At 50.6% G+C, this 24,877-nt stretch overlaps 8 protein-coding genes across 23 annotated transcripts; 3 read left to right on the forward strand and 5 right to left on the reverse strand.

The window, feature by feature from the left end:
- Positions 1-461: 461 nt before the first annotated feature.
- Positions 462-5,645, forward strand: FVEG_07375 (hypothetical protein). Of its 11 annotated transcripts, none has more exons than XM_018896007.1 (3): positions 462-1,477; positions 1,548-2,667; positions 2,745-5,645. In XM_018896007.1, the coding sequence occupies exon 1, from the start codon at positions 676-678 to the stop codon at positions 1,030-1,032; it is 357 nt and encodes a 118-aa protein (XP_018753380.1). In that variant the 5' UTR covers positions 462-675; the 3' UTR covers positions 1,033-1,477; positions 1,548-2,667; positions 2,745-5,645. The 11 variants fall into 11 exon arrangements, with proteins under 11 accessions (XP_018753380.1, XP_018753384.1, XP_018753385.1 ...); XM_018896011.1 differs by having other exon boundaries at positions 1,548-1,854; positions 2,322-5,645; XM_018896012.1 differs by having other exon boundaries at positions 462-1,138; positions 1,256-1,854; positions 2,322-5,645.
- Positions 5,646-5,762: 117 nt separating this feature from the next.
- On the forward strand, positions 5,763-6,843 carry FVEG_16081 (hypothetical protein). Its single transcript, XM_018905322.1, has 2 exons — positions 5,763-6,314; positions 6,379-6,843. Exon 1 carries the CDS (start codon positions 5,877-5,879, stop codon positions 6,195-6,197), a length of 321 nt encoding a protein of 106 aa, XP_018753375.1. The 5' UTR covers positions 5,763-5,876; the 3' UTR covers positions 6,198-6,314; positions 6,379-6,843.
- Positions 6,844-7,510: 667 nt separating this feature from the next.
- Positions 7,511-8,690, reverse strand: FVEG_07374 (hypothetical protein). The gene is made up of 3 exons (XM_018896001.1): positions 8,314-8,690; positions 7,945-8,259; positions 7,511-7,873 (listed from the first exon to the last, which is right to left on the reverse strand). Exons 1-3 carry the CDS (start codon positions 8,584-8,586, stop codon positions 7,697-7,699), a joined length of 765 nt encoding a protein of 254 aa, XP_018753374.1. The 5' UTR covers positions 8,587-8,690; the 3' UTR covers positions 7,511-7,696.
- Positions 7,725-12,136, forward strand: FVEG_07373 (E3 ubiquitin-protein ligase synoviolin). The gene is made up of 4 exons (XM_018896000.1): positions 7,725-9,075; positions 9,162-9,266; positions 9,336-10,029; positions 10,079-12,136. Exons 1-4 carry the CDS (start codon positions 9,043-9,045, stop codon positions 11,764-11,766), a joined length of 2,520 nt encoding a protein of 839 aa, XP_018753373.1. The 5' UTR covers positions 7,725-9,042; the 3' UTR covers positions 11,767-12,136.
- On the reverse strand, positions 11,845-15,956 carry FVEG_16080 (hypothetical protein). 2 transcript variants are annotated; one of them, XM_018905321.1, is made up of 7 exons: positions 15,280-15,956; positions 15,197-15,224; positions 15,038-15,144; positions 14,392-14,976; positions 13,896-14,338; positions 13,066-13,834; positions 11,845-12,990 (listed from the first exon to the last, which is right to left on the reverse strand). In XM_018905321.1, the coding sequence occupies exons 1-7, from the start codon at positions 15,316-15,318 to the stop codon at positions 12,589-12,591; spliced, it is 2,373 nt and encodes a 790-aa protein (XP_018753372.1). In that variant the 5' UTR covers positions 15,319-15,956; the 3' UTR covers positions 11,845-12,588. The 2 variants fall into 2 exon arrangements, with proteins under 2 accessions (XP_018753372.1, XP_018753371.1); XM_018905320.1 differs by having other exon boundaries at positions 11,845-13,834.
- A 1,143-nt stretch (positions 15,957-17,099) lies between these two features.
- Positions 17,100-19,945, reverse strand: FVEG_07370 (hypothetical protein). 5 transcript variants are annotated; one of them, XM_018895999.1, is made up of 3 exons: positions 19,442-19,945; positions 19,101-19,201; positions 17,100-19,037 (listed from the first exon to the last, which is right to left on the reverse strand). In XM_018895999.1, exon 3 carries the CDS (start codon positions 18,978-18,980, stop codon positions 18,093-18,095), a length of 888 nt encoding a protein of 295 aa, XP_018753370.1. In that variant the 5' UTR covers positions 18,981-19,037; positions 19,101-19,201; positions 19,442-19,945; the 3' UTR covers positions 17,100-18,092. The 5 variants fall into 5 exon arrangements, with proteins under 5 accessions (XP_018753370.1, XP_018753369.1, XP_018753366.1 ...); XM_018895997.1 differs by having other exon boundaries at positions 17,138-19,037; positions 19,101-19,441; positions 19,502-19,895; XM_018895998.1 differs by having other exon boundaries at positions 17,100-19,201.
- A 38-nt stretch (positions 19,946-19,983) lies between these two features.
- On the reverse strand, positions 19,984-21,391 carry FVEG_07369 (hypothetical protein). The gene is made up of 2 exons (XM_018895994.1): positions 21,173-21,391; positions 19,984-21,116 (listed from the first exon to the last, which is right to left on the reverse strand). Exons 1-2 carry the CDS (start codon positions 21,236-21,238, stop codon positions 20,283-20,285), a joined length of 900 nt encoding a protein of 299 aa, XP_018753365.1. The 5' UTR covers positions 21,239-21,391; the 3' UTR covers positions 19,984-20,282.
- Positions 21,392-21,578: 187 nt separating this feature from the next.
- FVEG_07368 (ABC transporter ATP-binding protein) lies at positions 21,579-24,798 on the reverse strand. The gene has a single exon (XM_018895993.1). The coding sequence runs from the start codon at positions 24,480-24,482 to the stop codon at positions 22,086-22,088; it is 2,397 nt and encodes a 798-aa protein (XP_018753364.1). The 5' UTR covers positions 24,483-24,798; the 3' UTR covers positions 21,579-22,085.
- Between the last annotated feature and the right edge of the window lie 79 nt (positions 24,799-24,877).

A 24,877-nucleotide genomic window follows, 5' to 3' on the forward strand; every position in this document is an offset into this window, starting at 1 on the left:
CCAGGGTCAGCGTCAGCCTGCATCGGTCATGGCCGAATTAACTCGATGGTTTTATGTATGCACCTATTCCAGCAATCTGGCACTCCAAGCATCTTCATCCTCACCCTCAACAGCATGCAGATGCAGGCGAGGGGTTCCCGAATGAGACCCTACTGGGGGAGCCTTCACCACCACGTACAGCGAGCCAATAGGGCCAGCTACCCACTGGACGTTTACGGTATCGGTTATGCACAGCGCGGTTTATGTATGTACATATGTGCACAAACCTTGTACAGCCCGGCACCGTACATTTAAATGGGTGTAATTGAATCCATATGTATGCACACAGCCATCTCGACGTGGCACTGGGGTATTGAGTACTCAGCCCTATCGAGTCTCTGCCCTTACATGGTGTTGCTGGTTGTAGCTTCTTTTGTCTTGATGACCGAAGCCAAGTCGTCATTCTCGACTTGCCATCAATAGACCGCCTTCAACACGCATCGCGTTGCTGACAGTGGTGATATACGAAAGTAACCATCCATCGCATTGCATCGCAGGCTGCACGAGTTGCGCAGGAGTACATAAGACGACGACAGTATCAAAGGCTACTACAACGACAACCTCCCTGTGGCTACTTGACAGTTGGTCCCAGCCAGCCACAAATTAACCGTTTCGCTCTGATGTGTCTGCTTGCGGATGAGGACCCTGAATCTCATCTTCTCCCCCATCTTACGACCGTGCATCGGGCGGCCGCTCCATTGCTGTCTGTCTGGCATCAGAAAGATATCTCAGATTCTGACTAGGGACCTTGCCGCATGGCTTCGTCTGTCTGAGTCGTGCCGCTCAAGACATGTGTTTCAAGGGTTGAACAGAACAGTCCGCGACCACTCCCGTCGATGGATAGGCGCGAATTCCGCAGTGAACGGCTTTTCCGCAGTCTCCATTTGCTTACGTAGCCGACATTCGCTATTCCCACAGCCAATCCCAAGCTTACCATGCAGCGGCTATTCCCGTTCAGTCAGAGCAACCTCCCACCTCCTGACCCCTGCTTGAGGGTTGAGGGCTTGAGGGCTGGATGGAGGGCTTGTGTTGCAGGTGGAGAAGACCCTGGGCATCAAACAGCAGAGATCCGCCTTGGCGTTGACCACACATTTTGGAGGTAAGCCACATCTCACTGTCTTGATGCTCTCCCCTGGGCCCTCGCACTATCAATTCCGTTTCGTGGCATTCAGGGTTGTCATTCAATTAATACAACATACATAAACTGAGGTTCTAGGCCGCCTGAGACCACAGCTTCCGTTCTCAACGGTACGAGTGGCGCCATCTCGAATGCCGGCAGTCATGTAAGAAAGGAGAATATTAACCTTTGATGAGAGAGAGCACGGGGCCAAACCCGAGATTCTGGGCTTGGTTCGTCACAACGTCTATGCACCGACCGAATAGCGAGGAGACCAACCACTACCCCGAGCTCGCCTTGTTGTGCTGCATACCTAGGTAGGTATGTACTAATTGATGCATTGACAAACCATTTCCAATCAGAAAGGTTTCTAATCTTGAAGCAATGGCAGCATTTGGTTCTCAATGGCTTCTACCAAGCAATGTATGCTTTGCAAGACACAGCCTTGACCACGGTTCATCATCATATGGACATCCACCTCCACTGGATGGTAGCCCAGGATCAACCTGCTATGCCTAGGTAGCGACGGGAAGCCCCGCTTAACGCTACAGGAGGGTGTGGCTGATGAGATGGTTGATAACGCTAATAATAATAAAAGGTCGCAGCACTAAAAGCCGAGCTCCTCCAATCTCTGGGATCAGGCTGGCGCGTAGGGCTGAGCACAGGCAACCCAACAAGATCAAAGTCAAGTGTCCACGGTACGTACCTCGTGTGATCTGCGTCAGAGATGGAACGGAATTCTCCTTGCAGTTGATGTCAAACCTTCACTGAGTGATTCACCCCCTGTAACCTCAAGGCTCAGACCGACGGCCAGACCAAGCGTCTCATGGCCTGTCATTGGATTCGATGCTCTCTAACCCACCCTTTGACCATCCAATGGATGCCCAGATTGGTAACGAGCGCGAATGCATCTGCAAGTTATCTCTGAATGGTTCTGTCTGTCTGTGCTGTGTCTCTCAAAACCATGGATATTGGACATACACTGTAGCATCACCGTCATCACCGCTACAATGGCTGGGATCCAATGGCGATGCCGCATGTTACCACCCACCTTAATATTGGCGAAGGTTTGAGAGTTGGCTTTTCATCAATCATGTGTCATCGTTGGCGAGGCTCTACTACTGATCATTGGATACACGATGGTTTTCTGACCCATGTCGGACAGTCTACTCGACACAGTCGATGTGCATTCCTCAGCTGAAGCAGAAACGGGTATTCTTCCTAAAACACAGATGCCGTGTCAGATGAAGCGAGTGGAAGCAATGCATGCGTCTTCTCAGGGTGCTGCTGCTCGAATGAAATGCGAAGCAGTGCTTGGAAAGTCAAGAAGAAAAAGCAAAACATGATGATAAACCATCATGAATGGCGAGACCTACAATACGTTTGTACATGCTCCACGGATCAAAGACTTCGGCACCCGCGCTGTCGCTGTTTGGTTCAAATTGCACTGCAGTGGTGTCCACATGGGCACCCGGCTCACATTCCAGCGGTCGGCCGCCCCAAGCAAGCAGGCAAGCTGTCTCTGTGAGACTCTGAGTTTCTGACCGTTGACCCTGTCTCTTGAAGAGTCTCTGATTGGTTGTCACAGCCCCTGTCAAATCGATAGAGTTGCCAAGCTCTCTCGGCTTCACCGATGCGCGATGCGAATAAACCGCCCAATCTGACTCTCCCGCCGCCTCCATTTCCGTGCGCCGCCCCCGGGGGGGAAAAATAAACGACCACTAATGCACCAAAATTCGCTGGCGTTCCACCCATAGAGGGGTCGTTTTTTATTTTCCCCCCTAGGCCGCCTACTGTATGTATGTATAAACGCTCCGCTGTGTCCTCTTTTGGGGACTGGGTTCGTCACGGGGTCCTCCATTCGGAATTGAGGGCCAAGTCTCTGCACCTGATTGCTTGCATCATGGCCAAACATGACCCTGGCCTGGCTCAGTCAGAGAACGGCCCCCACTGGACAAGCGAGACAGACACCACCAAGGCTCTCAAGTTCACCATCCTTCGGAGCATTGATCTTTGTCTGTTACTTTCTTTGGTAACTCGGAGTTTTTGCTTGGAAGCCCACCTATCCCGCTACAGAATGTGTGATTGATCTTTGGGTGAATCAACATGTGCTTACACGAGTGACCGAGTTCGAATTCAGATCACCATTCTCCCGCGCAGCACCCTTCCCTCGCCAATTCTGGCAATTTTATAGCATCATCGATATGTCGTATTGCTCGCGTTCTTGAACCGAGCCTTGGCGTCGCTTCAATCCTGGCTCCTGTCTTCTAATTCATACCTCTAAGTAGCCTTGCTCAGCTACCTTGTCCCTCAGTATGCCCATATTTACGAAGTACTGTATTAGGACTCGCACCAACCATCCGCAAGGAACAGCAATGTCGTCAAAGAAATGTCTGAGCAATTGGGTCCTATCGAGGCATTGACACTAATCAAGGCTTGTCGTCGGGAACATCCAGCAGTCCGTCCGAGAGCTGTCAAACTGGACAAGATAGCCATAGCTTTTGGGCCAACAAGGCTGCCGTTATGCCGTGTATTGTCTCACATACTGGACGCCAGAAATCAAGGATAGGCTTTGTCGATCACCCACAATCACCGTATTATTATACTGGATCGTCCTGGCGTCTAATGGGCCTCGCTCCACGGTATCACATACATATCCACTTCACTGTCGGACCGTATCATATCATGAAAGAGATCATAGACCTTCAGTATTCGATGGACGATCTTCAGGGTCACCAGTAGGTACCACCGTAATGCTTGCGCGTTTAGTTGCTGTCGAAACCGGTTGGCTATCATTGTCTCCTGGCGCTCCAATCTCATCCTGCATCTCATCTCCCAACACAATCCCCTCCTTGGGGTTGTATAGGCAATGGGATAACCCCACCGAGCTCCATTGCCCGTCACTCGGCGAGGGAATCGTTTTCCAGCGCAGAAAGGCGTCCTCAAGACACTGACAACGCAAACAAACTCCACCGTCCTGCATGGCCCGTGTGGATGCCTACCAGCAGTGTCCGTTGCGTGAAACACTCAGAGATACCGGTAGAGGTTGAAGCGCTTGAACTTGTTCTCCTTCGCCGGTAAACTAGCAGTGGTCTAGGCATTGATCTCTCCAAGGAACAGCCTTGTAAAAGCGAGGACGCGGAGGCGGTTTGGTTCCAAACTTCCAACTGTGGTAGTGGTAGCCTTACGCGAGCGCCACCAGTCTAACACACAGACTAACGACCGGTAAATAACGCGATCACGGCGGCCTAGAACAAGGAGAAAAATGAAAGAAACAACGGCAGTTTTTTTTTTTTTTTTTTTTTTATTACATGCATCAAGGTACACAGGCATGTACCTACTGACGTTGAAACGCCGCTGTCGCTCGATATTGAGGGCATATCGCGACCCAGATTCGTTAAAGACACTGCTTCTCTGGGATGGTGGTCATAATATCAGAATATTGAAATTGAGTTAATTGATGCAGGTGAGAATCGATGTCACTCTACCTTTGCCATTGTTCGCAGTCTAGACTTTAGTTAGGGACGGCACTTGGTGCCAGCAGCCTGGACGCCATTCAGCCACATCCAGACTATCGGACTGAGTTGTTGAAGCTAAAAGTGCTCATGATGGGGCCACTTGTGAATCAATGACCCGGCTATTTGGTTACTGGAAGATGTACGAAGCTACAGTACGAGGCCATGAACTCTCCATCATTTTGTTGTTGCACAACGTATCATGTTGAAATCGGTGGTGTTAGGTTCATGTTGTTGATTCAAGTTCAGTTGTCGTCAAAGCACAATTAATAAGACGCACATCTTATAGGCGCCACGAGACATACAGCTTGATCCTGGGATATAGCAGAGACCTGTTAAGGTGCTGGATCCCAGTGCGCGGGGCATTGGCTGAGATGTTGAGAACCCAATCTCAATGTGACGTGCAGACTATTTTGGCGAGAACAGATCCCGTCTGAGATGGCGAGTGTAGCGCGGGAAGACGACAATCCAGATGCTGGGAAGTTCCCTGCGGTCTCTGAGCATTGACTACAGTAGTAGCTAGGTTCGCACATCATATAGTCAACGAGGCGTGTGGATCGATCAAAGTCAATATTCCCGTGGTTTCACATCGTCACATCGATAAAATGCAGAAGTGAGTGACCCGACACAATGGATTGATGCGCGCCTTGCCGCTTGTGAGCCGCCCCCCTGTCAATATTGGACAGGACCAGGCTTGATATGCCCTCGTCCTCGCCCTCGCCCCTCGAGGATCTTGGGTCACGTATGGGAGTCATGATTGAAACTGGCAGGGGGGAGGGAAGCAAGAACGAGAGAGAGAGAGAGAGAGGCTCGTTAATAAACCCTGCTCGTCTTGCCCTTGAACCTGGCCCTGTCGTCGAGAGTCCCGACGCCGACGCTTTTCGGGAGTGCTCAGAAGGCAATACAATACATCTGCAATGTATTCCTGCATACGTAGTCCGATATAATTCATCATGATGTTACTCTGATCCTGGAGCTTGTCATGGTTGGACGGGCCAGAAACCAAGACAACAGGACAAACCAATATGTATGGATGCGTGTGACTACTTCGGACTGTCATGCATCCGAGATTATTGCTGCAGGTCGACATTCTAATTCTGTATCTGAACTGCACTGTCTTTCTGTCTGTCTGTATGTACCGCACTGTACTGTACTACGCTCAAGTCTATCCTAGCCTTTCCTGCAACCCTAAGGTAACTAGGTGAATGGTGCCACCCATACTCTCCCCGGTCGAATCGCACGTCTTGTTCCCAGACTCGTGGGTGTCCCGGTTGCCTTTTTTGTTTGCCCAGATCACCAAATTCGCCTTGTGCTATCCCAATGTCGGTCGAGGTCTTTCTCAAGGGAGGGAGGGCGTGGATGCTGCACCCAGAGCGATCCCATGTCAAGAGCAGCTGCAGTTACACGGCACTGATGAGCGGTTGGTAGTTGTCATTGCCGTTGTCAACTATCTACCGAGTCCCGATACCGATACGGCCATTGTGAACCCCACGGCTAGGCTTTCTCACCCAGACATTAGTAACTGACTGTGTCTGCCTACCATTGCTACCACAACTCGGCATGACGCAAGGAGAGCCTTGTTCTGATCTGATAGACATGGGTGAGGCTCCTTCGGGATGTTGTATCGCGAAGATGGGGAACGGGTCAGTTCCGTCTATTTTGCCCTGCCAGAAAGCAAAATACCACTCTGATCACTAAACCCGTCAGGAGATTTCCGCACCACCAGATCGACATTGGTTATGGAGCCTCGTGCTCTTTTCCTTAATAGTCCATAAAATGCGCGGTTGACGGAGAGTTTGGCTAACAGGCTCTCGCTTGTATCAATGAGACGAGTATCCATCGTGAGTGCTACCAGGTCAAGTCAACATATGACCTCGAGAATGGGTTCGGAGAGCGAGCGTCTAACTAGGGTCATACGCGGGGTTGATTGAAGTCTGATTTAACTTAAATCACCTTATCTGAGCCATTCGAATCACTGTGACGTGGCGAGCAACAACTACCTACTGTACCTACTGTACCTACCTGGGTATTCACTAGACGCCGTTGATAAGTGCAAGTCCAGACTCGATGGCGAACTACCGTATCCGTAGGCAAGTTTATTCAGTACCTCGCAGTATCTCGACTGTATTCATTACCTTTGCTGTACGGAGTACACACAAGCTCTTTCTGGGCACTGATGATTTACCTTTTAGCCACGGGAAGCTCCTTTGGACCTTTGGTTTTAGTGTGTTTGTCAAGCTTCGACGAACCAGAGTCGAGCAGTAGCAGATCAGTAAACCGTGGCGTACCCGAATTAGGTCTTGGGTGGCCTCGATTAAACACAGTTGAGAGCAGCATGAATTGATTGACTTTGGACTGTCCACTGCCCGACCCCTCCGGCCTACAGATACAGACGCCCTGGCATTGTTCTTAGGGGGCTCTGTTGAACCCTAGGGCCTAGACCTTGGCTCCCAACCTACGTTAGGTGCCTTGAGCCAATCTTTAGGGGCGGGTTGCGACCCTTGCTTTGGCGCGTGACAGCGGACTTGGGACTTGGGACTTGGCTACCTAGGTACCTACCTATGCTGGCTCCGGGCGCGGCCTCGCCTAAACGCGGAATGGCTTCCGTCTTCCATATTGAGCTTGCCAAGGAGAAACGGGGGCCGGCCGCTGGGGAGACTAGGTGCCGTTTGGACTTGAAACAATAGGTCTCGGAGTTTTTCGAGTCGTGTAAACAGCCTCTTTCGGACAGTAGAGAATGAGGCTCTGTCTGTCACTCACAATGGCATCTCCAATCTATTCGTAGTGTTGGCGATCATCACAATCTTCACAACTCGGTGACGCGTGTTTTGAAGGACATGTTGACAACTCTCAAGCAACACTATCCCTTGCAATAGTACATGACTACAATTCTAACATAACTTGGAAATTACCAGTAAGAGTGGTACCCAAGGTAGTTGTAATCTCCTATCACGCAGGCAGGCCGCCTATATAGATAGTTTAGGGTAGGCTCGAAGCCCCGAGATCAAAGTACCTATCCTCTAGTCTACACATTCGCAACTTCACTTCTCCAACCCCATCCCCCAATGGCATCCTCCTCTAGTTTCTTCATTCCTGAAGCTTCGCAAATCTTGATAACTACATCTCTCACGGCTCTCACTTCATCTACACTGGCACCTCCATTGAGTGCACCCCGCAAATGTCCCTTTAGTTGAGGGTTCACCTTTAAAGCTTGGCATCAGCATTACATATGGCTTTAGTGCAGCGCCGTGGCTGCTCCAGAAACACACTTACATCTTGGGGGATGAGACTAGCAATGAGTACGAATGAAGTTTCGGCTGGTGTAAGCACATCAGTGTTGCTGAGGACATACCCATATGTCAACCTCGCCAGCAAGCCCAAGTCTGGTGCTCCTGACCGGTCTAGTTGGCCCATTATACGTCTGGAAATCTTGCCATATATGGCTTCGAAGAAGGCTTGTCCTCGCTCGAGCACTTGTGCTGGTGCAGTATCGTGTATGTCCCTATGCCTGGGAGATGTGCCCATTCCTGGTTCGTCCAGTAGGTCTTCAGGGGTTGCAGACTTGAGGGACATTAGAGCATTAATCGACTATCCGAAAGTGTTAGCGCCGAAGTGAGTTCATGATACTCGTGGCCTGCCAACCTTGGGCATGCCTCCGACGGCCGAAGCTTTCAAGAGGGCTTCTCTGAGACGTCTAGAGATGCGTAACTGATCGTCCCGGCTCGGAACACCGTTCCCAGAAGTGCCTGAACCCTCCCCTACGGCATTCTTGAAAACCTCTGGCAGTTCGTCCGGCCTATTGAGAGCTGATAGAGTGGTAGCAGTGATGAAGTACCATGTATTACGTGGTAGACCTGGTTGCTTTCGAATCGCTGCGAGCAATGCTGGCGTAAGAATGGGCTTCATCGTTGTCATTATGGTATGCAATATCTAGGGATGGGCCTACAATAACGAAAAGCGCATTCACATCTCTTCATTGACTCTATCGCAACATTTAACCCACATCAGTCTCACTAAGCTGAGAACTCGTCTAGATTTAGGGTAGCCACTTCTGATCAGCCATTAGTGCCTCTGATATTATCAATAACGGCAACCAATGGCTACCTACACGGGGAAATATCGGCTTTACCTCAAGCAGAATCACGTGCACAGGTCGGCCCCTGCGTCATCGGTTGTGTGTCGCTCTGCTTAACGTGGCATCAAGTCGTCGGCTGTTCTTTGATACAGCGAAGTAATTACAGCACATTCACCAAAAGTAACGTATCCGAATCCAACTCAACCATGGGGATAGAGGAGTGATCGGTTACTTTTTTTTTAATTTTTTTTCTTTTTTCTAACAAGTACCCAATTATTACCCATCGTTCAACTCCCATGCCCAAGATGCGACTTGGCTGGTATGCTGGGGTAAGTATTGCTGTGGGAGAGCTTGGGGAAGCTATATGGAGCTGTAGCCGATCACTCTGGACCAATGCTGACCTTTTGCCTCACAGGCCTCGACGGCCCTCGCGGGTGGTGTTGTCCTCTCGGCTTTCTATCAGAGGGCTAACTTTTACTCGGCAATGGTATATCTCGCTCAGAGCAACTTTTGTTTGTTGGTACGTTATCCCGCGCGATCCACGTGCTGGAGTTTATTGCATGCAAAATGCTGAACTCGTCATATCCAGGTCTTGGTCAACTTTTCCTTCCTTGTCTATAGCAGCTTCGTTTACGGTCTTACACGGATGTTCTTTGGCCCTCTCCGCGCCGTCGAAGTCGAGCAACTAACCGAGCGTGCCTGGTTTGCGATCACAGAGACATGTCTAGCAATGACCATATTCCGCGAAGAAATAGGAGCCTGGTTTCTGGTTATGTTTGCAGCTCTGGTGACAGGCAAGGTGTGGGGATGGATTGGTGATGGGAGAGTTGAGGTCCTTGAGCAGCAGCCGCCTGCGAACCCTCGCTTGTTCCATATGCGACTCAGCGTGTCGCTCACGCTAAGCTTCATCTACGATATCTACATCCTCCGATACACGATCAATACTGTTATTCAACAAGCACGACCCAACATGATGGTCATGTTTCTCTTCGAGTTTGCAGTCTTGGCCACCAGTTCATGGCGGACGGCAGCCCGGTATGCGCTGTCGTTGACGGAACAAAATATCCAGGAAGCGCAGAAACGTAAGCGACTGGCCGAAAGGAGACAAGAGGTCAGACAAGAACGTGAGGCTATCATTCGACGGCGTGAAATGGCGGCCGCCGCTGGCGAGGAAGTTTCGGACGAGCCACTGCCCAGCGAGGACGATATCGATGAAATGGATATTGAAGTACCAGGTTGGTCTGCAAAGGGAGAGTTTGTACTCTGGCTGGACCTGATCACAGGTATGTTGAAAGCAGAAAAAGCCTGGAGGGGCATTACTGACATTGATAGACTTGGTTAAACTTGGTATCTACATCGTGTTCTTCTTCATGCTTCTGGCTTTCTACGGACTGCCCATTCATATTATGAGGGATCTTTTTATGACAGCCCGGGATTTCATTAAGCGTCTGGGTGCTTTATTGCGATATCGAAAAGCCATTCAAGAGATGAATCGTTATCCCGATGCAACTCAGGAAGAGCTCGAACGCGAGGACACCTGCATTATCTGCCGTGAGGAGATGCGACCCTGGGATCCAGAGAACAACCCAGGCGCAATGGATAGAATTCGACCCAAGAAGTTACCTTGCGGACACATTTTGCATCTCGGCTGCCTCAAGAGCTGGCTTGAGCGTCAGCAGGTTTGTCCTACTTGTCGAAGCCCTGTTACCCTTGGCGAGACAGCTCCTCGTGCTGGCCAGAACCGGGCTGCTGGTCTTCGAATTGAGCTTGGAGGCAGGCGTCCAGCGAACCAACCAGCAGCAAACCCAGGAGATGCTCCCGCTCAGGGGCAACTGAACGGAGGAGCACAACCTGAACAGAGGCCAGCTGGTCCTCGTATCTTCAACATTGGCCCTCTTCGAGTGGGGTTTGGCGCCAACGGACAACAAGTCAGAGAACTTGCGCAGCAATTTGGCGTGCCACCAGCTGCTCCCAACCCTCAAGGGCTGGTTCCTCCAACACCGGGCGCTGGCACCCCTATTGTTGCTGGGCAGGCTGCTCCTGCGACTCCCCTTCCTACTGGAGATAACTTGCAGAATGTTGGAAACTTGATCAGTCAAGCAGACCAGCTGATCCAACGTGAGATGCAGTCGTTACAGCTTGCGCATCAAGAATTACAAACCATCCATCTTCTCCAGGCAGAGCTATACCGTCTCAGACAGAGACAGCAACATCCAGAACAACAACCAAATATACAGACACAGGCCATACCTCCTACTGTGGTACCTCTTCCTCAACCCATAATTCCTCAGCAATTCCCTATGACGCCCCAGATGTCTATGCCTCCAGGTTTCCCCCAATTCCCAGGCATACCTCCGCGACAGCCTAGCCCCCTTATGGCTCGCCATGGTGCCCCTCTTAACGCCGTACCTATCCCTGCTGGCAGTGCTGAGCTCCCAGAAGGCGTTGTCATCCCTCCTGGCTGGTCTCTGCTTCCTCTACAGCGTCTCGATGGCGGCCAAGCCTCGACGCAACCTTCGCCCCAGGTTGGCCCTCAGGCGACTGTCGCAGATAACATTAATGTACCTCAGACAACGTCTACTGTGAGACAACCCTCGCCAATTGGTAGCCGCACCCAGGAAGCTCAACCGGCTGAGAACCCCTCTTCGACTCCGACTGAACCGCGCCCCCCTCAACTTACACCACAGTTCACACGGGCGGTTGAACCACCCCATGTTGTTGCGCCTAGCCCTCGCATGCCCAATTGGGGCGGTTCGGCTCAACTGTTTGGCAACGGATCTCGTCTGGATCATGCTGACCCTGTCACGCAGAATGAGCCTCAGGCTGAAGGAAGCTCAAACCAAACTGGCCCTGTTGAGGCTACGTCTCAGCCAAGTCCAACAGCTGAACATACACCACAAGGCACCCCGCCATCCCATAGTGATGAAGACGAGGCGTCTGAAATCGACTTAAAGGAGAAGGGCAAGGCGAGAGCCGTAACTGTCGAGGAGGTCGAGGACGAGGAAAATGTTAAGGACTAGTTGTGCCTTGCGTACCAATAGGCATTCTATGCATGTATCACTTTTTACACCCATCTCTGTTGGTCTAGTGAAGACCAATTCTGCATTTAAACTTCCCGATTGCTAGCGGCATGGAGTTCACAGGAGTTATGTACTATTTGTTCGCCTCAATGGCATGGATGACAGAGAAGCTTCACCCCGAAATATAAGTTTGTTGAAGCCAGTATTGTACATCTGAAGCTTGGTATGCAAGCTACCCAAAGTAATCTGCAACTATACAAGTATGAGTAGACCAGAAAACACCTTTCCATGATTAATGAGACCAGTCAAGGCACGCTGATGAATTGGCACAGAGCATTGGTGAATCAAAAGCAAGCAAACATCAACGTAGCAACAAAACACGAACGCAATGAGAAGTGCAAGAATGTAACAGACCAAAGAGCATATGAATGAATCCAAAGACGATTCAGAGGTAATTCCTACTCTTTAACGACACCGTAAAGGCGCTGCCACAGTGTCCATATTTCAACAAAAATACATCCTCCTCCTCTCTCTCTGCCGCCGTTGACAAGGAATCCTCGAAGCTTATTTACGAGATGGCACAAGGGAACCAAAATAACAATGGCAAACAAAGAAAAGCTGACCCGTGTCCATGCCGCACATACCCAAGTGCCCCTCGTCGTACCTGTATCTATTACCATGTCCGCTCATAGCCATGAAACGGTAACGCATTAATCATTCCTTCTTGATTCTTCCCCATCCTCATTTGCCGTAGTGGGAGACCACAAAACCTTCGGGAACTTTCCCTTGTTCAATGGACTTAGCTGGTGCCCAGATGACCTGCTATGCGTTAAGAGCATCTAGCTCCTCCTCCTTAGGTGGCAGGATTGTCTCATATTGCGGTATATCTTCATCCTTCTCCCAGGCAGCGCCAGGCCCGGTATAGCTCGGCTCGGGAATCGTAGTCGATTGCGAAAGTGATTCAGGTTCGAGGCGGCCACTGCTCATGTCACGCAAGATGCCTGCCGACCTTTCGCCTTTCACCGGCTGTGGGCTGAGCACACCTGCAGCAGACTGCGCGACATAGGTAGGTGACTTGGCATCACCCGAACCAAAGGGCAATGAACGTGTTGGAATCTCTCGACCCACTCCTCCTTCTCGACTCTCGTCTCCTTCGCCACCGAGCTTCTTTAACAACGCATCCGATTGCTGCTTAGCAAGCTTCTGGAGCTGTGCCAGCGGATCCTGGTGATGTAGCACCAAGTCAGTCACCTCGCACAGGCAGTCTGTCGGTCTCCAACGTCTCCCATGCACACATACCCAGTCAGACTGCGTAGGCACGCCTTCAGCCTCAGGAAGCTTCTTTGCTGCCTCGTCCTCGTGTTCCCCGTCGTCTCCCGCCCAGAACGAGTGCCGATGAATCGGGGCTGGTGTGACCGGCAAGCTGGGGCGTTCTGTAGCGCTCGGGAAATCGGTGAGTCTCAGCCCGCGGTTCTTAAAGTTGCTCCGATCGTCTCTCCATGCACCATTTGATGGGCTCTTCACACGCCCTATCGTAGAGGTCGAACTCTTACCACGTCGATGACCACCATGAAGCCGATCAACGTACCGCTCGATCTCAGGCACCTCATCCCAGGCGTTTGTGCGTGTGTATGACGTCCAAGGGTCTGATGGGGTAATCTGCACTATTGGAGTAGATGTACTCGACTCGTTCTTCGCCCCAGATCCCGATGCTGTCACCTCAGAAGACTCTGTAAGACCTTCAGTTGTCACTGAAAGCTGTGTTGTAGACCCTGTGCTAGGGTCTGAGCTGGACTCCCCAGGTGTAGGCTCTGGTTCAGGCGCCGGTGGTTCTGGTTCCCCAATGAATGATCTGGTTGGGCGAGGTCGGTTGCGTTCCCACGGAAAGATCTCCGGAGCTGGCTTTGATCTTGGGGCCGGCCTCTCCTTTGGCACTTCATACCACATGTTCTTTGGAGGACTTGGGTATCGTTCAGGCGGAATGAAAGGGGCTGTATCGCGTGACATTTCGTAATGAGTGGAAGGAAAGTTCATAGCCTCGGGTTTCGAGTCAGCGGGAGGGGGATGTCTGGCAAAGTCAGTGTCTCATGTTCAATCAAGCACAGCAATTCCAACGATGATAGGCCTACCTCTGAGCATCCCAATCATGCATTGTAATCGGGGGTGGCTCGTTCTTTGGTTCTTCGTGGTGATGGTGCTGATGTTCAGAAGCGTGCTGTCCGTTATGCTGTTCATGGTGATGCCCAGGAGCTGAGACTGGCTGACCACTAGGAGGAACAGGATGGTGATCATTATGGGCCGAACCAGAATCTGACGCATCACGATATCCGCCACCATGCTGCGATCCTTCATGGTGCCCAGATCCTTCTGAGTGATGATGTCCTGGGCCTTGATCCTCCTGAGATGCATGGTGTGCGTGGCCTGAAGCTAAATGATGCGTTCCCTCAGCTGAAACGGAGCTGTGGTGTTCACTGGTAGATGACTGCGCGTGGACTGGCTGAGGGTGCCATTCTCCTTTTGTGAAATATTGGACATACTGAGGAGTTGAAGAGGCATTGTCGGAAGAGGATTCCTATGATAATGAGTCAGACACACAACATCTGTCTGCAGAAATATTGAGCTTACTTGATGTCGGTAATGCCTATCGTAGACTGCCCACCATCGTCCTGTCATCTCACTGAAGGGGTTGTTGCCAGAAGGGGCGTCTCGGCCAGTGAACCATGGCTTGTTGGATCCGATGAAATGCACCATATTAATACTTGATTGGAAGTGTCGATACGCCGGAACGTATTGGTAGTGCGCAGATGGTGTGACGTTGTAAGTGAAACTCAATCGATGATACCGTTGACCAAAATGCATGTTGATGAGGCCTTGGTCGGCGCCATCAAAAGAAATTCCTCTCTCAGCCATGGCAATCATAGCGTAGTAGTCGCCCATATTGGGTTCCAAAACCATGACACCAGTGTTGAACAGATCTGGCCAGCCAATGTCGGGGGCAGCTGCGAAGGGATGGGAAGTGTCGAAAAGCTCGTCAGGAGCTCGATATGCTACCACGTCGGCGTCAATGTAGACAATCTTGGAAAACTGTGTGAGTTTCCATAGATTGATCTTGGTAAACGCTGAATGCAGGTCGCCACGGTTCATTAGGTACAGATTGGCCGGGTGGTCATTGCGAATGCGCGGTACAGGAAAGATATAGTCGTATACCCTCTGGAGCAATTGCATCAGCATTGGCTGGCTCGAGGACGGGCAGACACTCAGGAGGGCTTACCTTGAGCTGCGTAATGGAGTCAGCGGACACGGTATCGAGTGTGACCAATACTGCTAGCTTGCGACTGGCTCCTGCATCGCGAAGAGAGTGAGCGAGAACGAGTGCGCCTAAGGAAGAGTTAGTCGAGGTCACAGAGAGCGACGGAGCCAAGTGACGAACCAGGAAGATAGGAATCGCTTAGAAGAAGCTATTCGCAAGTTAGAAAGGTAATGCCGGTAAGACCAGACACGGAGAGGACGAACCGTAGCATAAACATGCTCTGCAGCACCTTGAGCAGCCATGGCGACGTAGGACAGAAGTTGACCAGCTGCTAGACGAGCCTCAGCGCAGATCGTCCAAGTCAGCTACAACAAGTTGAGAATGTCGGTCAGCAACCCATGAATGAAGGTTCCAGAGAAGTCGTAATATTGCGATCGATCTGAAGAGGCGCGGTCGTCGAGTCTCGCGAGTCGAGGCGAGGGGTCCAAGTCCCAAGTCAACAAGAAGGAAGAGAAAGCTCGCTTGGGTCTAGCAAGGATGCTGTGCGTTAGTGCAGACAGAATACGCAAGGTAAGGAACTGCAGTGTATCCTTAGTGTAGGTATGGAGTACACTGGGTTCTGAAACAATACAAAAGTCTGTAGTGACCTGTATCCCTCTTTTGTCTGAAGCCAAAAGATTACCTAGGATAGAGTTGGAGGAGGAGGAGAGAGGAGAAGAGGCAGAAGAGGACAAGAGAGGCAAGCGAAGTAAAAGTCAGGCGTGACGTGAGAATGGCAGCAACAGCACTATTTGGGGAGGTAGGTACAGTACTCGGGGTAGATCCAATGGATCCAGTTGATGTGATTGATGATCCGATGATGGCCCCCAGACGATTTTGGAGGGGAAACATGCCCTGCTAACCCATGGAACGTATCCGTACCTTAGCTCGTCTGGGGCCAGACTCTAGCTCATGTGGGCCGGTCAGGTCGCCTAACTCTTGAACTGGTACCTACCTACCTAAACATCACCTGTGAGGCACTATCACTATCGATGGGCAGCCCAGGGCACGGATGAACCAACGTCAAACAGCTCCCTGTAAAGTTAGTGAGATTCTTGACCTAGCCCTGTAGCTTGCTTGGCCCGAGATGGCCGGTCATTTACCACGATGTACCTCAGATCATCGACAACAAGTAACCGGAAAACAAAAACCTCAGTGAGTCCTCGGGGTCTGATCCTTCAGGTACTAAACCCTACTTCAAGCCACACTGACCCTGAGGAACTTTGCAGTTCTAGAAGCGCCGAGGCCAGACACTCACTCTGTTTTCTGCCATTCAAGGGCAACACTAGATAAAACCAACCCAATTGCTGTTAGAATGGTGCCCCCACGTTCGTACAGAAGAAATTGAGGTCTCACAGCCTCCGATTACACAGAACCTGGGACCGTTTTGGTGTTCCCTTCCACCTCAGGGCATTGCATCTCCGTATTTCGGGGCGGGTTTCCGCTGGTGGCGGCTCTAGTGAATCGCCACTAATTTCAACGGCTGCACGATGATGGAATTGGATGGATTGCTGTGAGCTAGGTTCCATATACCTTAGCTAGCTCTCAGGTAAGGTACCTTAGCTTAGGCTCGACCTCATCATTTCTAGGCCAGGCCCTTTTTAGCTGATGATATCCACAAAGCATAACACCTCAAGGTTTTCTTACAGCTTTTCAACGTCTTCAATTCTCGTATCATCAAAATTTCAGGGATGAACTCGAAACGGGCTTCTGCATACAGCCCGAACTGGATATGTTGCCCCTTGTAAGTTGCTGCGAGCATGCGACGCACCGTTGAGATACGTGCATCCAGGCAATCTCAACCATTCCAGGCTGTTCCCCTTGAGATATTAAAAGGCTCAACATAAGAATCCGCTTTTCCCGTGCCGCAGGACCCCTTTCCCGTCCCTTGAGCTCTTATAAAGACATTCAAATCTCCCCAACCCGTGGCAGATGCCAGTCTCTAAACTAGAAAGTTGTATAAGTGACGTAGATTCTTGTGGCTTGTCTTGCAGATCAGTCTGTTTGCCACTCGGACATGGCGCACCGAGACAATCTGTAAGATCGGGACAAAGACACGCGAGACGAGTAGAAACCGTTCATGCCAGTTTGTCTCACTTCACTTCATACCTATCTAGCTATCTCAATTTGACATAAATTTATTACTAGAGAAAAAAATTGCCCCTTGTGTATGTATTCCCCGGATCTTAGCGCTTCTGAAATGCCGGCATCTGCATTAGCTCGCCTCGACCTAGTTTAATCGTGCTACCAGCTTGATTTATATGCATCACACGCTCTCGCCTGCATAGTCCACGTGAGCCATTGTTGCATTATGATGCTTTTACTTCTACCGCAAAAACCAACTAAGATAGGATTTGCACCATCGCTCCCTGTGTCCGTTGAGTCTCGTCATCGCGCCTTCAGCCTCCCAAGAACAAATGTCCCTGGTTCCTTGATCGTATACCCGAGTACGGCATCTAACTCAGTTGTCTCGCCAAATAAACTCCAAACGCCTTCCCAGCCGCTCAGGATGCCTTTCTTGGCCCAGAACCCCCCTGGAAACACATTCCGTAGCTATACCTACATATTCTTCTTAAATGCATGTTCTGGTTTGTGTGTCGTCTCGTAATCAATGTGGACATATGCTCGCTCAATGTCTGGCAGATCCTCCAGCTTGATCTGCAGCGCCTCTGCTATATCATGGCTTTCTTGAAGTGTTTGTGTCGGGTCCATGACAATGTCCACTTCGGCGATCAGGCGAGGACCCGAGTGATACACGCGCACGGTATCGATGCCAACAACTGCGTCGTCATGTGTAACACACACATACGTGATGAGCTGCTGCGTTTCGACAGATGCAGTAACTCCGACGATGAGTAGAAATTCTCCAAAGGCAGTGTGCAACCAGATGGATGAGATGAGGACAGACAGAATGATAGCGCCCATGGGATCGATCCACCATTTCAGTTTCGCGCCACCACATGAAGTCAAGATACCAAAGCCATTGATAAAAAGATCGTTGCGGTGGTCTTGCCAAAGAATGTTGATCTGGCTATACTTATCCTTGAGTGCCCAGCAGTAGAGAAAGAGCCCCGAACTTGGTGGCGAAAGCACAGCAGACAGATATAACGGCAGCAATTTTGAATTCCTTCTCTTGGACCTCCCTAGATAGTTCTTGGCAAGCAAAAGCAATGATAATGAGTGAGACAGCAATCATGAGAAAGCAGAAGACAATGTTGCCGACAGTCTCGAGGCGAGCTTTACCGGCAGGAAAACGCCGAGAATCGACATGGCGAATGGCTCGAGCCGACAAAATGAGGGTGAGGTTACTAAGAGGGTCGAATATGGAGTCAGCCATGGTGGTGAAGAGAGAAAGAGATCCTGAAGAGATGGCAGCGTAGAGCTGAACTCCTGACAAGACAACATTGGCCGCAAAAGAGCCCCAGACAGCAATGCGAAACTTGAGTTGGTCTTCGCCATGCTGGTTACGGGCTTCGTCACGATGATCCTCAACGGACTTGAGCATGCGATCAATGGCGGCATTTTGGTTTTTGTAGAAGCCCTGCAGCTTGCGAGCCTTTGCCTTGGGGCCCATGTTGCTGGGAACAGATTTACGGCCAGGCAGGCTATCGCGCTTCCGTGAAGTGTTGGCCTTGATCTGTTCCAGATCAGACTCGGTCTTGTACCCGCGGGAGAGGCCATATGGATCGCGATCGAGGCAGCTGGTTTGCCGGCGACCAGTGGCGGTGAGTTGACTCTCGACATCGGTCATATGAGATGCGCTCCTAGCGATAGTCTCATTCTCGTCAGCCATCGCAGGCTCGAAAGCTGTACTCGAGCCATTGCGGGTGGTTGATTGTCGTGAACTGCTGCGGGCACGTTCAAGAGGTTGTAGGTGAATTGCTTGTGGATGATGGACGGCGTGGTTGCTGCTATCAAGTGTCATGATGCACGACTGATATAAAGAACAGGGATAGAAAGCGACAGCTCGGGCGGCCAGTCTCTTGATAGAGTTGTGTCAGAGAATTGAATAAGCAATAGCGATGCTGGTGATAATGCAAGGTACCTAGCTGTTCTGATGGGTAAGCAATCAATGCAGACGGGAGAGCAAGAAAAAAACCTCAGGCGGCGGTGATTTCCAGAGTCAGCTCAATAGTAAAGAGTCAGCTAAGTTACGGAGTTAGTGCTGGTTACACATGAGATGGAGTGATCGCCGGGAAGATCAAGCCTGGTCAAGTCAATCGTCCAGTCTTGCATCAATAAATAATTCGAGTTAATGATATCAGTATCGATATGTAATAGAAGCACAGCGAAAGGATACCTAGATAAGTTGCCACGGAATGGAAGTCAACTGTTGAACCAGTCATCTTCCCATGTGGACTCACTCCAATGGAAAAGAGTAGGTACCTAAGGTAGGAACATTGAGGAAACGTCTTTCATTGTACATCTCGTCTGTTGGTGGATTACCATTTCAAGGATGCTGATAGGTACCTCAAGGGACGGGAGGTGCATCCGTTCTACCGGGCTCTCTACCTACAGCACATGAGTCTGTTGGCTGCAGCAATAGAGCACAATGGTCAACGGGCGCCCTGGACCAGTTGAAGTTAGGTTAGGTAGTGTGAGTGAGTCGAGTTCCCCGCGCGAGCCGTAATGGCCCAACGGAGCATCGTTTCCGGGTCATTCATTCATTGTGCGAGGTTCCGAGCCCTGGCGATAGTTTCACACATGGCGCTCGAAAGGCAGACGTTGAAATCGAGTGCGGGAGACGTTGAATTATAGCTCAGACACGGCCCCGAAACGTTCTAGGAAACGGCCGGAGCTGGTTTCGGGGTCCCGTGGCTTTTAACCTCTAAGAGCGTCTGTTTCTCGGGCGTCTACGGAGCTGGGATGGATGCGGAACATGGGTCCGTCCGCCTCGAACCCCCGACACATGCGTCTTCATGCCATGGAGGACTTGGTGCCAAGACTGCAGAAGCTGAAATTATTGACCCATCAAGTCAATCTATTGGCTTTGGGTTGCGAGCTACAGCCGCATTTACCCTGTCAAGAGATAAGTGGTCGGGGGATGATATACATACATACAGTCAGCCACAAAGCAAAGCATATAATAGGACTAACATAGTCTCGCTATCTGTAAAAAGCCGAAAACAGTTACGCAGTATCGAGCGATACTGGCCATCTCGAAAACAACAGAGCTTGAAACCAGTGATACCCGTGCATCCACAGATCCTCCTCTATAGCAGCTACTCTATAGCTTGGCCTCGATCGGTTTCTGGTCTTGGCTGCTCCTTTCCAAGATCCAGTCAGTGATATCTTTGGCATATTCCTCCTGGCACAGGTCGACATGTAGCGCATGATAACCCCCCACGTACGTCTTGACGGTCTTGTCCTCGATATCTTGTTTCTGGGCGAAATCTATGGCCGCCTGGTAGCTGCACGCTTTATCGTGGTCGCCATGGCCAAGCCAAAGCGACCTGACCTCTTTACCCAGCTTCACGGAACCTGACTGAAGAGCTCCTGTGCGATCCAGGAGCGAGGCCAACCCTTCCAGTGTGCCTGTATCGTGGCACAGAGGATCTTCTTTGAAACCCTTGGCCACCTCTGGCCTTCGCGTCAGGTTGGCAACATCGAGTACGTGTTTGAGCTGAAACTTGGGAAGGATTTTACCAGCTAGTCGCCCTGCAAAGACCTTGAACGAACTTGGGACTTCCTCAGGGGCGAATCCGATGAATGGTGCCTCGAGCAACCAGCCGCGAACTTGGCTCACGAGTTTGGCATATTGAGGGTCAGCAGCAAGTGTGATGACCTCGCCGCCGCCCATAGAGTGGCCCAGAACAAAGACCGGGACATCCGAAGGCAGTTTGCTCTCAATAAAAGCGGCGATATCTGCAATGACGCGTGATGTTGGGCCAGTATTTCCCTTGTCGGAGGGCTGCTTCACACTTCGGCCCCAACCTCTTTGATCGAAGCCAAACACTTGTATGCCATGCGAAGCTACGATTCGATATACGTCATTGTACCAATTGACATGATCGCTGAAGCCATGGACATGCACCAAATATGCTTTGATGGGACCTTCGGGCTGTTGACGCATCAGCCTCTGCTTACTTATTAAAGCTGATCACCAATGATACTCACAGTCCAGGTCTTGGTATGGAGGCTGGCATCTGCCACCTCGAAAGTACCCTCGGTCTCGGTCGACATTGCGCTTAAGGAAGATGGATGCTTCAGGATTCCCAAGGGCAGAATATTAATGAGCAACAAAGAACTTGGTCGTTGTAGGTTTCGGTTCAGATTTCAAGGTATTATTTTTTGTATTAACAAAATTTATCTAAGAGATCAGTCAGGACCTTATTGAGATGGTCATGCTTTGAGCCAGTCTGGGTCACATGTGACAAGCCGGTTACCGAGAGCTTAACCTGGAGTTGGTCTCATTGGTCTCTATTCCCTAACCTCAACGAGGCTTGGTTGGCGCGACAAGGACATTCTGGCTTCGTTTTAGTTCTTTAGTTGCTCGATTGTGGAAATCGCCTGTATTTCGTTATCTGTCTTTTTATAACGCTGCTTCAGTTTGGTCCTTTGATCCACAACAGTACTATGAAGCCTCTACCAGTCTAAACGACTCCAGATAGGTTTTTGTTTTGATTAAGGACTATAGTATATATGAACTTTGGCCAGAAAGAAGCGAGCGTGATGATTGGTACCTGGGTACTTAACAGGGTAGAGACGAGACCTCTTATTCTCGTGTGTCACAAGATTGATAAAAACGAAATTCTTTTCTATACACGGCTGTACATACCTACTACCACCCGTATTTTCCATTTTGGGGATTAAATAACCAGACCGGACCGACGCCAATGAAAATAAGATGCATGTCGAGTGGAGTTCTCTCTGTAGCTGCTGATAGGACAATTGCCTGTCATAGAGACTCAGACATAGATATCGGGATATATAATGTACATGATTCGTCTAATCTTTCGCCTTAACTGTGCCCCCGGACCGTATTACATCTTCTGGGGAAGCTTGCCTGCTCTATGCCCTCTGGCTGGATTCAAGGACGCTTCTCCTCATCCTTTGAGTCCCTGTTCTCTTCCTCGTGCTCAAGACTATCTTCTTCATCGTCCCTTTCTAGATCATCCTCGAGCTCCTCGGCCTCTGTTATATGTGCCCGGGAGGCAGTCGAGCCACCATCCTTGGAAACCTCACCGCCACTCATCTGCCACTCCATGAGCTTGCTAAATGCGCTGTCCTTGTCAGAGGCCAGCTGCTTGTAGCTACCGATCTCGGCCACTTTACCCTCACTGTTGAGAACAATGATTTGGTCAGATCTTTTGATAGTAGAGAGACGGTGGGCGATAGAGATAGTGGTGTTACGGCCACGTAGGAGGCCAGCCAAAGCCTCATTGACAAGAGTCTCAGACTCCGCATCTAGCGCTGATGTAGCCTCGTCGAGAATCAGGATATCAGGATCTTTAAGAAGAGCTCGTGCGATGGCGATTCGCTGCTTTTGACCTCCAGAGAGCTGGGAGCCTCGAGCACCAACCTGGGTTTCTAACCCGTCAGGCAGATCGCTGATGAAGTTGCAGTTAGCTCTTCGAGCAGCAGAAATGATATCGAAACGGCTGGCCTGAGGCTTTCCATAGGCAATGTTCTCGGCGATAGTTCCAGAGAAGAGAACAGGTTCTTGAGAAACCATACCGATCCTCCTTCGCAGAGACTTGACGTTCATTCCAGATATATCCTGGCCATTGATGGTGATAGTTCCTGACGTCGGATTGTAGAATCGTAATAGTAAAGATGCTACTGTTGATTTGCCACCTCCTGATGGGCCAACAACACAGACATTGCTGCCTGAAGGAATTTCGAAGTCCAGTCCGTTAAAGATTCTGACAGCAGGTCGAGTAGGATAAGCGAAGCTGACATCAGTGAACTTGATGGGGCCCTGTGCTGATTTGACTCGAACACCGACTGTTTGTGGAATTCCTGGTTTGCGGTCCTGGAGCTCGAAGAGTCGGCTTGCGGCACCAACTCCTTTCATGAGCTCTGAGTAGAAACCCGACAAACCAAACAAGCTTGAACCTGCGAAAGCTGTGTACATCATGAATGAGGTGAGATCTCCGAGCGACATGGCCCCGCTGCGTACGAAGCCACCTCCAACGATGAGCATCGCAAGAATGGTCATGTTACCAGCCCAACCGGTCGAAGCAAAGAAGGTGGCAGCAATAAGTGACTCCTTCTTGCCAAGAGCAAAGATCTTCCGGATTTGATTATTGTAACGACCGATTTCCTGCACTTCACCGACAAACGCTTGGCTGGTCTTGACGTTACCAAGTCGTTCCTCAGCGATCTTGGTAAGAGTACCCAAGTTCTTTTGAATCGACCTGCTGACATTTCGAATAGCGCGACCGTAGATGAAGGCTCCAACTGCGATGGGAGGGAACATAAGCAGCAAAAGACCAGTCAGTTTGGGGCTTGTCCAGACCATAATAGCAAAACCTGCACCTCCACTGAAGAGGGCGCGAAGACCATCACTGAGATTCTGTGTCACAGACTTTCCAACAATAACTGTATCGGAACTGAGCCGTGAAATAAGATCTCCCACTCGGTTTGCATCGAAAAATTCAGCATCCTGGACATAAGTACGCCGATAAAGTTGAGATCGAAGTCTTGCGACCACGCGCTCGCCGACAATTCGGAGAAGGACAACTCGACCAAAGTTGGCCATAGCTCCAATAGTCAAGACAGTACCCAAACCAAAGAAGAACTGGTTCATGGTCAAGCCAAAAAGACGGACATCCTCAGATTCACCCTTGGTAGCAAGATCCAAAATTCGGCCAACAGAAAAGGGAATCAACATGGTGACACTAGAAGATATTACCAGAAAGACAAAGGCGATACCGAGCCAGCGGATTTCAGGGCGAGCAATCTTGATCAGTCGCACGATTTCATCCGTACCAGCTTTACCAGCTTGCTTTCCCTCCTTGGAGAGCTTAGCAGCCAGGTTGACCTGCGCCGCCCGAGCAGCCTTTTCACTCTTGGTAAACTCTTGTTTGTGCTCATCTTGGGCGATAGCTCGATTAGCTTCAAGTTCGACAGGTTTCTTGGCGCCTTCTTCGACCTTGGTCTGTATTTCCTGCGATAGACGAGGTGCCGTCGAGAACTGTCGCAAGGCGTGCGAAATGGGACCAAACTGGGAGGGCCGACTGTGCGCGAGGGAAAGCTGATTACGAGGTAGGGAATTATTTGCCGATAACCGAAATGCAGCGATTGAGAACGGAGGTAGAACGGCTTGACGGGTGCTGGAAGCGTGGAAAAGCCTCGACTGAAGAGGTAGAGCTCCGGACTTGTAGAAAGAAGCTGCTAATTGATATCGCGACGTAGCCAGAGACACTTGCGAAGGCTCGGCGAGGCGTGGGAGCAGCACACGGCGTGCTACTCCCGAGACCATTATGACGGTAGGGTAGTAGGAATTGATCAGACGGGCGCCCACTCAGCGTAGCATATTCAGGAGCGGCCCTATTATCGCTGGAGGAAAAGCAGAGGGCTCGAACCGTGAAGGAGCAGTAGTGGAGAAGCTGACAGAGACGTTGACATTCACGAAAAGAATCAAAGTTGTCGAGGTTGTGATGCCGTCATTGTCGTAGCGGCATTTCTCAGCTTCCGAGTTGCGACAACCCAGCACAGTCCAGTCCAGTCCGGTCCAGTCCAGCCCAGGCGAGTCAATGGATCCGTTGCTCACAAAAAATTTGGGTGGGACCCTTGCGTTAAGACGGATGGTGTGTGTGTGCGTGTGTGTGCAGCATCCCTCGGTAGGATCTACGCGACCACGGCTTCAATTGATCC

Source organism: Fusarium verticillioides, chromosome 8 (genome assembly GCF_000149555.1).
Source record: "Fusarium verticillioides 7600 chromosome 8, whole genome shotgun sequence".
Lineage (NCBI taxonomy): Eukaryota > Fungi > Ascomycota > Sordariomycetes > Hypocreales > Nectriaceae > Fusarium > Fusarium verticillioides.